This window comes from Canis lupus, chromosome 1 (genome assembly GCF_048164855.1).
Source record: "Canis lupus baileyi chromosome 1, mCanLup2.hap1, whole genome shotgun sequence".
NCBI lineage: Eukaryota > Metazoa > Chordata > Mammalia > Carnivora > Canidae > Canis > Canis lupus.
Window position 1 is genome coordinate 73284433 of NC_132838.1, and position 12336 is coordinate 73296768.

General features: G+C 48.5%; 1 protein-coding gene across 3 annotated transcripts in view; it reads right to left on the reverse strand.

The window, feature by feature from the left end:
- The window catches only part of DAPK1 (death associated protein kinase 1), a 170182-nt gene that overhangs the window by 75882 nt on the left and 81964 nt on the right, over positions 1-12336 (reverse strand). For all 3 annotated transcript variants that reach the window (XM_072835399.1, XM_072835391.1, XM_072835381.1), the window contains exon 3: positions 2796-3017. In XM_072835399.1, the coding sequence (XP_072691500.1) occupies positions 2796-3017 (222 nt within the window). The remainder of the gene's footprint in view (positions 1-2795; positions 3018-12336) is intronic.

Consider the following 12336-nt stretch of genomic DNA (forward strand, 5'->3'; position numbering starts at 1 on the left):
ACATGCCCAGTGGGTGAAAAGACAGGAATCAGCTCACAGGGGTGCTGAAAGCTGTGAAGAGCAAATACTCAGGGAGGAGAAAAACACCGCTAACCTTGTGGGGAAGGGGCACCCTCTCAGGCCCCTCCTGTCCTCTCCATCTAAAGGCCATTCTCAGTAGGTTCGCTCAACCCTCATTCAAGGTCACCATACGATGGACAGTGAATGTTACGTGCCACTACGAATCCCCAGAACGGCTACAATTAAAACAAGTACTGACACATCCAAGGGTTGGTGCAGCAATGGGAATTCCTAGTCTCTGCTGGAAGGATTGCTGTCCTGTACGGCCGCGGCAGGAAGCCACTCATCAGTGTCTCACAAACCGGTAGTTATGTGTGACACAGCAATCCCACTCATGGGTATTTATCCAAAATAAATGAAAACTTGGGGTGCCTGGGTGGCTCAGTCAATTTAGCCTCTGACTCTTGGTTTGGGCTCAGGTCATGATGTTGAGGTGGTGGGATCGAGCCCCATACTGGGCTCCAGCTCAGTACAGAGTCCTTCTCAGATTCTCTCTCTCCCCCTCCTGCTCACACTGTCTCTGTCTCTGTCTCTCTCTCTCTCTCTCTCAAGTAAATAAATAGAATCTTTTAAAAAGAAAAAGAAATGAGAACTTAATATTGTACAAAAGCCCGTAAGTAAATATTTACAGCTGCTTTATTCATGATCACCAAATACCAGAAAGAACACAAATGTCCCTTCGGGGGTAAGAGGACAAACGAGCTTCCACTCAGAACACCACTCAGCAACAAAACGGAGCAAAAGACGCATATATGAATCTCAAAAGTAATATGCTGAGTGAAAGAAGCCAGTCTCAAAAGACTGAATATTGCACAATTCTATTTATAGGACATATTTGAGAAGACGCAACAGCTCAGCGGTTACCAGGAGGTAGGGGGCAGAAGGTGTGTGGCTGTAAAGGATTGAGACACGGGAGCTTGTGGGGGGGATGGGACTGTTCTGAATCCTGATTTGGGTGGTGATTCCACAAATCTAAGCATGCGTTCAATTCCCAAGACTTGCACCAGATTGACTGTATGATACTTTTAAAAATTGGAAAAATGAAATGCTTAAAAAAAAAATGCATGTCACCAATCGATGCACAGGACAGGTGGACCTACAGGGAAATATGTACGGTATGGGACCAGGCAAGCAGCTGACTCCAGAACATGCACAGGGGCAGGTAGGGACCAGGAGAGCCATAGGCACAGGCATCATCCCACAGCCCGGTGTGTAAAGAGGATACGTGACACTCCTGAGGCACTGGGCACAATCTGGTAATTCTCTGAAAAGGCAAAACAGCTGTGACTTGTAACCTTTCTTCCCCAGGAATTTTATACTCATGGCCTCTTACAACAGTCTTAAGAGAGGAAACGCAGGCTGACGGACGGTGAGGATTGGCCTGGATTTGGATCTTGGTTCTGTCTGGTTCCTGCGTTGCCATATGAAGTCGCAGCAAGGATTACACTGTGCCATGTCTCTTTCCTCTGCTGTACCTCAGGGAGCCCTTAGCACCCCAATGAGCCCCGTAGCACCCCAGTGAACCCCTCTTAGTACCCCATCAAGCCCCTTAATACCCCAGAGAGCCCCTTGGTACCCCAGGGAGCCCCCTTAGCACCCCAGAAAGCCCCTTAGCACCCCAGCGAGCCCTTTAACTATGCTGGGGATTGTCAAATTCTTAACTCACTTATTTCCTCATGACCCTGCAGAGGTAGCTATTAACAACCCCAATTTACAGTTAAGAAAGTTGCTGCTCAGATCCATAACAAAAAAGTACCCACACACTAGTGGCAGACAGGAAGGTGCAGGCATCCCCGGGGCAGCTGCGCTGGCAAAGCCCAAGTGCCTGCAGTGTGGTACCCTCGGGGCTACAATGTGTCCTCCATAAACCTCCCTCTGCTGCTTTCCATCCCATCTGGTCTCCAAAACCCCCTTGTAACCTAAGAGATCTGTAAACAAGGGAAGCTGTTTGGCAGTGGGATGAGCAGATTTGAATTCTAGAGGCCCCAGGAAACAAGTGGGGCCCATCAACACTAAGAACCACCCAGATTGGTGTGTCACCTTGGCTTCTCCGGCTCTATCATGGCTCCTGCACTTGGGGCACTAAGGCCTGGCCTGCAAAGCCCACAGCCCAGAGCCATTCCCAGCCAGCTGCTGTAGGGGAGCAGGAAGCATCCTCTCCTCCCTGCCAGCCTGTCCCTTCACAGGGGTGGAGCACTTGGGCAGGACCCCAGGGCTGGGGGACAGACAGACACATCGCAGAACTCCATGCTGCAATCAGTTTCCCACAATAACATCCCACAGGCAGGGCCTGCCTGATAACAGAAGTGAAAGGCTTGAAAAGCAAGTCCTATAATCACCTCTGAGTGATTCTGGTTCCATTTTACCCTCTCATGTAATTAGTGTTGACAGTTCTAACAGCTGAAATCGGAGGTGGGGGTTAAGACGGAAGGAGGAGGAAGAGAAGTGGAAAAACAGAGAGAAGGCAGAGGAACAGCCAGAGGAGAAAAAGAACATTAGCTTAAAGTTTATCATAAAACTCAGGAAACAGATGACCTCCTGACAAAGGAAGAGGAGCCCCGAGATTTGGGGACCTTCTGAAGCATTCTAGATCACCACGGACAGGCCTCAGGCAGGCAACGCATGGCTGTCCTCGAATTTGGCAGAGCAGAGTTAACTCCCAAGGGGGCTGGGCAGCCCTGGGCCGACCTCAACCTGCCCTGACCCCCCCCACCCCCCACCCAGGCACCACTCACAGTTCTAGAATCAGGATGACGTCGGTCTTGTTCTCGTAGACCTCATGTAGGGTGATGACGTTGGGGTGCTGGATCTCCTTCAGGATGCTGACCTCCCGCTCGATGTCCTCGCGGCTCACGCCCCGCCGGCTGGATTTCGTCCGCCTCTTCTTGATAAACTTGGCGGCATACTGGAGACCAGTGCTCTTCTCCCGGCATTTCTTCACGACTGCAAACTGCCCACTGCCAACAGAAGAGGAAGGGTTTCAGGTCATTTATACATCTCTTTATTGTGTGCTACAAAAACCCGGATTTGAGCAAGGACGCAGCAAGGATGTGGCCTGGCATGAGCAAGGAGGGGCATTGTGAGTAGGAAAGCCCATAGTTTGGGCAATTAATGAATTAAGCAGGATCATTTCTTATTACATCTCATTTTCATTAAACTTGTTTCTTTATGAATAATGTTGCAAGCGACACAGATTCTTTTCTTGAAGAATATTTTATTGAATGGGGAATGAGGCCTCCATTTCTGTGTTTCTTCCTCCCTCCCATTTCAGATTCTGGGATAGCAGCAAGGAGCTCCTCAATCTGGTCTCCTTTTGACAGCCTTTCTCCTGAATGTCTGGGAAAGGAAGGGATCAAGACAAGGGAACTCACAGAAAAATAGATAGGGTCTTGTTTTTGATGACATATCTCTAGCACCAATATTTATCAATTGAAAAATCCAGAATAAAAAAAAAAAGCTATGTATTTTGTTCACACTTCACAATGACTGGCAGCTTCTCCAGCATCACCTCCTTCTTTCCTTTCTAGAGATCCCACAATTCTCAGGAAGGTGACTCCACTCCCATCTAGAGACACACATCATGTACCTCAGCTAAGCCAATCAGTGTACTGTATCTTTCTGACTCAAGTGACAGGCATACGACCTAAGTAAGACCCCTTGGAGAATGCAAAGACAAAGACCTCTCCTGAGACGACTTTTTTCTGGATGTGCACACTTAACTATATACTCCCAAACGCTGCTTCCAGCCACCTGGGGACCAGGAGGAGATCCACTCTTGGTTTAAAGGCAACCAATGCAGAGGCAGAGCCAGTAGAAGAAACAAAACCAGGTTTGTGGTAACCCTGCAGACTGGCTGGATTCACCCTAACCTGGAAGCCATCTCCCTCTGAATTCCTCAGCAACGGAAACCAATAAATTCCCTTTACTGCTAAAGCTAGTCTGATTTGGGCTCTCCATTCTTGCAGAGGAACGCATCCTATGCAACCTATGCCACAGCATGTACCCAGAGCCTTCTACCTACATAGAAGAGAATAAAAGAACTTAACGCAAAATAATAAAATGAATACATAAACAGGGAAAGTCTTGAGAATCTTGAGAGGAAAGTCAGTAAGCCACCCTGAAAGTAAGAGGGGCACAAGACAAAGGACTCTTCCTGTACCAATGCTGGTACCCTCACTTCTTCCCCAGAGCCCAAAGCAGTGTGGATCCACCCATCACAGGATCTGTATATTTCTTGGCAGGTGCTGGAGAACTGCTATAGAGAGAATCATCACAGTTATTTTTAACTGGCTTTATTCTCACATGAAGACAAAAGGGGGAGAGAAAATCCAATGAACAGTAACATTTCAATGTTAAAGAATAGATACTTTAAGACAGTACTCATTTACTTTGGCAGCAGAGGTTAGGGAAGAAAAACACACAGTAAAGGATTTTTTTCTCAGCACTGCCAAATTTTTGCACGACAGGTGATTCCGACTCTCCTTCCCCTGCAGCAGAATCGCAGAGAGGCTGCAGAACCAATCCCGCAGAATGCTGGCACCGGACGCCTGTAAACTCACCACTTTCAAGAGCCTCGGGACCTGTTATGACTTTATTACAACCCTTTCTGATGTTTCTGAAGAGTAAAGAATTGGGCTTTTTCTCTCATGGAGGGTGGTGGGGGCAGCGGACATGGGATTTGCAGATAAAAGAAGGGCCTGACTACAGAGCAGAGTCAGCTACTGCTTCGCAGAGGCCAGTGAAGTGGTGCTTCTATGCCCCCACCACCCTCACAGAGGGTATTGTGTCCCTACTGAGCGCTCCCAAGGGGTCCCCCAGCGGGGGGGGGGGGGAGGGCACTGGTCCCACCTGGCAGCTCCCCCTCCACCCCCAACACAACCCTCGCTTCCAGGGGCTGGGCCCCTGGGCCCCTCACACAGTCCCCAGGACTTTTCTCAGGGGCTGTAAAGGTTCAAGGCATACTCAGTGCTTACAATCATGTGGGTTTATTATTTTTTTTAAGGATTTTTATTTATTTATTTGAGAGAGCGCGAGAGAGTGAGCACACAAGCAGGGGCAGGGGCAGAGGGAGAAGCAGACTCCCTGCTAAGTGGGGAGCCCCACTCAGTACTCAACCCCAGGATCCCAGGATCACGACCTGAGCTGAAAGCAGATGTGAACCCGACTCAGCCACCCAGGCTCCCCAGAATCACATTGCTTTAAACAACAAACCCAAAAAGCCAAAGCCGGGAGAGCCACAGAAAACCTAAATACAAGCCTCAATTCAAAGACTATCCCAAACTCTTTTTACTGCCAAATGCTCCATGTTGACCTTTCCCCTTTTAATTATGGGGGAGGTGGAAGCATCAAGGCCCACCTCCCCTAGCAGCAGGGAAGACGTGATTCTCATTCCCTGGGCTGTGGCTGCTGTCCCTACTACCCTTGGCTGCAGGTGGTCAAGAAGGTGTAGACTAATTCTGAAGACCATTTTTCCAGGCCCACCTCAAGGTTCCTTCTTGGGAAACACCTTCCCTACTTACCTCTGACTACCCAACACCGGCCCCACCTCCCTGCTCCAGCCAGTGCCCTGCCTGCACTGGAGTCCACAGGGCACCTTGAATGTCTTCTGCCTGTTTCCTGTGCATTCCCACTCCTCCCACGACCGCAGTCTCACGAGGACAGAAGCCTGGCAGGCAGACTTCCCACCCCTGGAGGCACCATGCAGAGCTCCTCCGGGACCTCACACATGACGCTTCTGCACCGCTCCTGACTCCTAACTCCTGAACACGAGAGGTGTTGACTGAAGACGCGTCACTGCAATTCTGCAGCACTGTGTGGGGCTGGGGACACAGGCTGCCTGTTGGAGCCGGTGCCCTGCCTACTAGCTACGGAACTGTGGGCTTACTCCCTCCTTAACCACTCTCTGCCTCAGTTTCCTTACCTGCCAAATGCATAGGATAATAGTGCCTACCTGGGAGAGTTCTTGGGGTGCAAAGGAAGGATTAAACGAGCCAATAAAAATATGCATGGAGAGTGGTGAGAACAGCGCCTTGCAGTATTAAGTCTTCAATAACCTTAAGTCTTCAATAACCTTTGGCTATTACTAACCTTCAACAACCAGAAACACTCTCAAGAGCTGCCGGTCTGTGCTGAAATCTTAGAGTGCCACAGTCTGCCCTCAAAGTATCAACCTATCAATCTCTCCAAGCTGCTGGGGGGTGGGGGGGTGCTAAGAAGAAAACCACAACAGGGGCTACACTGTGTCTAAGTGTGTCAAACTCAAGCCAACCCGGGCATCTGGGCTTCGACCTGCAAACACAACATCCCCAGCCCACTCCCATGCCACGCCAAGGGAGAGCGGCTGCCCTCAGCAGCCTGGTGAAACTGAGGCACAGTTGAGCCAAGGGCAGCCAGAGACTGACGCCAGGCTACGGGGCCTCAGTGTGCACTTGGTCACTCATGCCAGGATTTTCCCGGCAGCATCTCCTCGGGCAGGCAGCACACTGAAGGCTGACTCCTCGTAGACAAAAGTCCTTTCTAAACACAGTAATTTGCTTCGTGAGGCCTAATTTGAGTTGGGCTGGTGGTAAATTGCTCCTCCCATCCTTTCCTTCCTGGGCAGCTGGGTCTTGCCAACCAGCTCCCTCACACCCTTTTGGGGGGCCAATTCCTCTCCCTCAATACCCCTCTCCTAAGGATGACAACTGAAAAAACAATTAACTTAGGCTTTTTTGGGCAAGCACTTCTAAATCATGGGATCACAGAGGAAACAATCTGATACAGCTGCCAGGGTGAGCTGTGGCCAGGGAGGAAAGGAAGTGCACATGGAGAAGCAAGGCCACTGTACACCCGGGGGATGCCTGAGCTCCAGCCTCCCTCCTGTGGGGAACAGCGGAGGCTCCTTGGTGACAGGCTCCCCCAAGGACAGCTGCAGCCATGGCATGTGGATGGGGGATGCAGCTTCGTCCCTGGAGAACAGAAACTCACCGTGTACCAGCACATCTGAAGGGACAAAACAGAATACAGGTGCTCCCTACTTTTTGTAGGATGCATATTTGCAAATTCACCTGCTTGCTAAACTGTACTTGCACCTTCATAACCACCCGGCAGTGCTGTCGTGGTCATTTTAAGGATACAAGTCACCTGAGGGGCACATCCCCAGCTGAGGCAGATCAAGGCCACACACTGCCTTGTATGTCAGCTTCCATGCAGGAAATAAATGTCCTTTCAATGGTCTGTTTAGTGCCATGCTTTTTTTGCATTTTTGCTTTTTGGTGGTGATTTCACTATTTAAAATGGCCCCCAAAGTGTGAAGTCCGGTGGCCATAAGCACAGGGGGCTGTGACGGACTTTTTTTGAGAACACGTGCACTAGATAGATAAGCTTTATTTGGATGGGGGCATCCGTGTTTGCTGGCTGTGAGGTGTTTGCTGGCTGTGAGTCCAACGTTAAGGAATCAACAGTATGTGGTAAGAAAGCCCTTCAAACAGAAACACACTTGAAACAAGGCTATGCATTGATCTGATGGTGGAAATGTTATGAATAGAGGCTCATAGAAACATAAATCTGTATCTTCTCTAGAACTAATGGTTCAGTATTTGTTAATTCTGTGTTTGCAGTGAAGTCGTAGAACACAACTACCCCATAAATCATGAAATTTGATTGCATGTTGTTTTTTAAAAATTGTATGTTGTTTTTTACCCCTTTTTCTATCATCTAATAACTGAGACAACAGTTTGTTGGACTAGGTAGAGCCAGTCAAATTCATTTTGGCATAAAAACTTTTAATTAAATGTAATAAACATGTATCAACTACTAATAGCCAGATCCATCCAAGCCAACGAGACATATCCCTGCTTTAAAGAGTTTTATTTTTTTTAAGAGTTTTATACTAAAAAAGAGTTTTTGATTTTAAAATGATCATAAATTTTATCAAAAAGATAAAACTTTACCTGAAAGGAGCAAAACTTCATAAAGAACAACCTGCCATCTAATGTCTTTGTCTAACCTACTGATGTATCTAATTGGAACACCCTATAGTCACTCAATGACTCTAACCAGAATTCTAGGCAAGGAGCTTTATGCATACTACCTTATTCATTATCACATCACATTATGTGATGTGAGGTTCGTATCATCATCACCTCTTCCATCAATGGAAAAACCAAGCCTTAGAGATTTTTTTCCCTAGTTGCCTCAAATCTTTCCTGCAAGTATAAGTTCTACACTTGAAAAGTGAATTCCAAGTGTCTTTGCCTCCAAGGCTCTACTCATTGAACCCTGGTGCTGTCCCAGGCTGTGTCATACTGTTTGAAATATAAGCCACATCCCTGTGAAATCACAGATGGGTCTAGAAATCATTCTAGGAAGAAGCTTTGTGAGGGGAAGGCACACAGAGGATGCTGGCTGAAGGCATGTGGGCAGTGTTTTTGCTCCTCTCCACTAAACACTCATAACGTGTTTTAAATAATTAAATCCATCGTGTGTCTGTGCTCTGAAGTTCCCTGCAATAAAAAGTAAGTCATGTTTGTGTGTGTGCTTTCAGAAGCACTATACTAACAATTAGAAAGAGCCACAGAAGATTCTCAAGGTCAGCACAAGGATGGCAGGCATGCATTTGTGAGGCACGTGGTGTTCATGGGTCCATTATACTTCATAATGCATTGAAAGTAAGGCATTGAACTCGGTTTAATCCAGTTGGGTTTTATTTCCAAATTCATTTATTTGTGGGAATTTTGCTCACTTGGGGAAAGATGGGATGAACATACAATGTCAGAGGTGTTGCATTCAGAAGGGAGGGAGAGCAATCTAGCTTCACATGACGATGTGCTGTACCTTTGCACTGGCACCTCACTGAGGGGCTAACATTTCCACTGCTGACCGTGAGCTGGGCACCACGTTGAATCAAGCTTCCACCCAGGAAGGTAGATGCCATTCAAAGAAAAGGAAACAGCCTACCATTTTTTCATTGATTTTAAATATGTCTCTGGGTTTCCAGCAACTATAAATTAAAAAATTATTTATGGTAACTATTAATTGTTATGAATTCCCTGTGTTAATTCTAGAAACAGATCTGGCTTCAAACCAATGATAAGCTCCATCTCTCCCCTCCTCCCAAGCTGTTGCAATAGGTTTCTAATTAAAGCAAAGTAACTTCTACTTCTGAATTCATGTATTAACCCCCAGCACAATCTGAGTGCTGGTTCACGGGCCATTTATTTTTGTTGACGAGCTGTATTGAAGGAGTGGCAGCGTCTTGAATCCTGCCTGAATACTGGAATTACAGGTCTTAAATAAGGTATGGCATTCAGCGTTTCAGAGGGTTTGGGTCGTGCACCATGAAACCGTGTTTTGATTTTTTGGCTTGTGTTATGTTTTTGTTATGAAGCATTTTGAAATCCAGTTTTTTAAAGGAAAGTTTGCTTTAGTCTTCTCTGCTAGTTAAATTCTTTTTTAGAGCTAGGACTGAGCCCTGTATGTCCAGTTTCCCTTTACTTTTCAACACAGAGCTGCATTTTGAGGTCACTGCCTTGGGGTGGGGCGGGGCAGAGCTGCATGCGGCACTGGCACCAGGAGGGTCCAGGCCCTTGTGGGGGTCTGGTCCATTAGACGGGCGGGGACCAATGGAGTCAGGCCAGGAGAGGAGGCCGTCTGCTACTGCTGGGGTGAGTGCCCCCCTGCCTCGTTCTGGCTGTCGGTCTGGCTGCATAAAGGAATCATCTCAGACTAATTTTTCTTTTCTTTCAAGTGGTCAGGGGGGTTGGATATTTTGGACGGGAACTGGGAGCCAGCAGGGTAGGTGTGGAGAGAGGAGGCCCCCAGGCACAGTGCAGTACTATTTGCTGGTCAGCTCGCAGGAGAACTCTTGAACCCTCCTGCCTCCCTGGACCACGAAGGCCACCACCAAGAGTGTGGCCATGATGGGAAGGGGCCCAGACCCTGCACACCCCTGAAAGCAAGTCCTCAGCAGCCTCAGGGCCCTTGATTTACACAAGCCTGGAAGTAACATGCCATCTTGTTCTGGGGCGGCAGGGGTTCCTTTGCTCACTGTCACTTGTGGCCATACCCATCTTGCTCATTTGGATACAGTCTGTGACTTAGAAATTTACAACACACAGGGACTCACAAGACATTTCCATATAACGTATCTGTGAGTGCTATATATGACAGACGGAGGTGTGCAAAGTGAGTGGGGTCCCACTCTTGCTGAGGGCTGGGGGGGTCTCCATCCATTCCACTACCTGGGATGCCGAACTCAGGGTAGGTACAGAACACATGCTTTTTTTGTGTCTGCTTTTTTTGTTCCTGAAGCTAAAGGGAAAGGAAAGAAGAAAACAAGTTTGGAAAAGCATTACATGATACAATCTAAAGAGGACCTTCCCAGACAAATAAACTACAATACTCCAAATATTTTCTCCAAATGTAGCAAGTCCTACATTGGAACCAGGATTTCCCTTTGAGTCCGGGATTATGGGAAGTACAAGGTCCTTAGAAGGAACGGCGTCACGCCAGGATCAGCCCTCCCATGTAACCAAAGGTGACCATGACAGGTGACTGCAGATCTGGGCTTCCTGCCCCCGGACTGTGTTCGAAACACAGGGCAGCATAGGCTGCCCCGTTGAAACTCAGATGGGTAGGTCCCTTGTTTGCTCACTCCGCCTTCAGCATGCGATCCCCGGGGCCAATCCCATTATTTGATTGTCCTTACTATGTTATATCATCCCCTTTCAGCTTCTGGGCTAAAGTTAACTGGGTCATAAGGTACGATCTGTTCTCCACTCAGCAAGCTGCTCTCAGGGGAAAGGAGCTGAAAAGGAGAGCAGGAGGTTCATATAACTTCATGGGGCAAGGGAAGACAAAAAGGAGCTGAGCTGAAGTCCCTTACCCTGTGACCAAAAAAGAAAGTCAGATTCATTCACAGTGCAGAGACTCAAGATGGAGAAAATCAGCCAAACGTAACAAGAAAAGTAAAGATCAGCAGGATCTAATGGGCACATGTTGTAATGGTGCAAATACTACGCTGACTTGCACGGATTCAATGAAGCTTCTAGAAACTGTATGATAATCCTCCCCGATATGTACTCTACCCAGTTCTGGAACGTGAGAGGCACTTTGCGAAGATATTTAGGTGTTTGCACATCTTCCTTCTCAGCTTAGGTAGAAATACTATTTGCCCATGTGTTTTCATGGGCAGGGTTGGTAGACATGCTGTCATGGTGAGCATGTCATGGGCAGGTCTGGGACTCCCCGCCAGGATTTGTCATGGCAAGAATTAGCTTCACCTTACCTCAAGAAGCCAGGCTTCTTGGACCTGCGTGACTTTGGAAGAAATTCAAATATGCTCAGGGTGATGTGGCTTCCAACACAGCTTGATGACCATGCGCTTGGGGGACACTGTACAGAGGCCCATCTGGCTCTGGAGACTGAATAAACTGAGGGGAGTGGCTTCTTCCTGGGTTTTCTTCCCAGGCTTGCAAGAATCACAGGCTCAGGTCTCAACAAGGCAGCCAGTGGCTGTCAGCCAGCAGCCTGCCTAGAGGAATCCTTCTCATGGTGCTCTTGGCCAAATCCTTTCCCATGCTGCTTACAGACCCATCACCTTGGCTCTGGGGATCTCAGAGGAAGTCTGGGGATAGGAGAAAACAGGCAGAGGACTGAGGGAGTCACTTCAGGCCAGGCCAGGAGAGCCTGGCAGGGAAAGTCACTGCTGGAGTTACCTGAGGAAAGAGCCACGCAGATAAAACTGAAAGATGATAAGTTAAAGAAACCAGAGCTCCCGGGAAGCCTGAGTCTTCCCTCCATGGAAGCAGAACTCCCTGGAAGCTTGCCACGGAGGCTGACCTCAGCCCTGTGCTCAGACCTGAGCAAACACAGAGATGATCGGCAGCAGCAGAGAGGGCTATAAGCCCCTCAGCCTGGAGACCTGGCACACAGATGACGTTACTTCTCCCAAGAAGTGGGACCTCTGAGGAGCAGGGGGCACTAACCAGGTCGTAGGTCAAACACCACAGGAAGTGAACCACATCTGGCATGGGTGAGGTATGAAAGGGAGACCTCCCAAGGCAGGGATTGCAAACCCAACCATCTTTTTGTGGGGTGTCACTTCACCCCCTTGGGAATCCTGGGGGAGTCAGAGGGATCGGCCATGGAGGGCTTCACAAACTCTGTCTGATGGAAACACAACTTTCTGGCAGGCTTGGGCAGAGGCACCGTGGGACAGAAGGGGTGCTGACCCCTCCAAAGGCCCCATCAAGGTGCGGTGGGAGGTCCTGTGCTCATGGGTGCCCACGTCCTCAG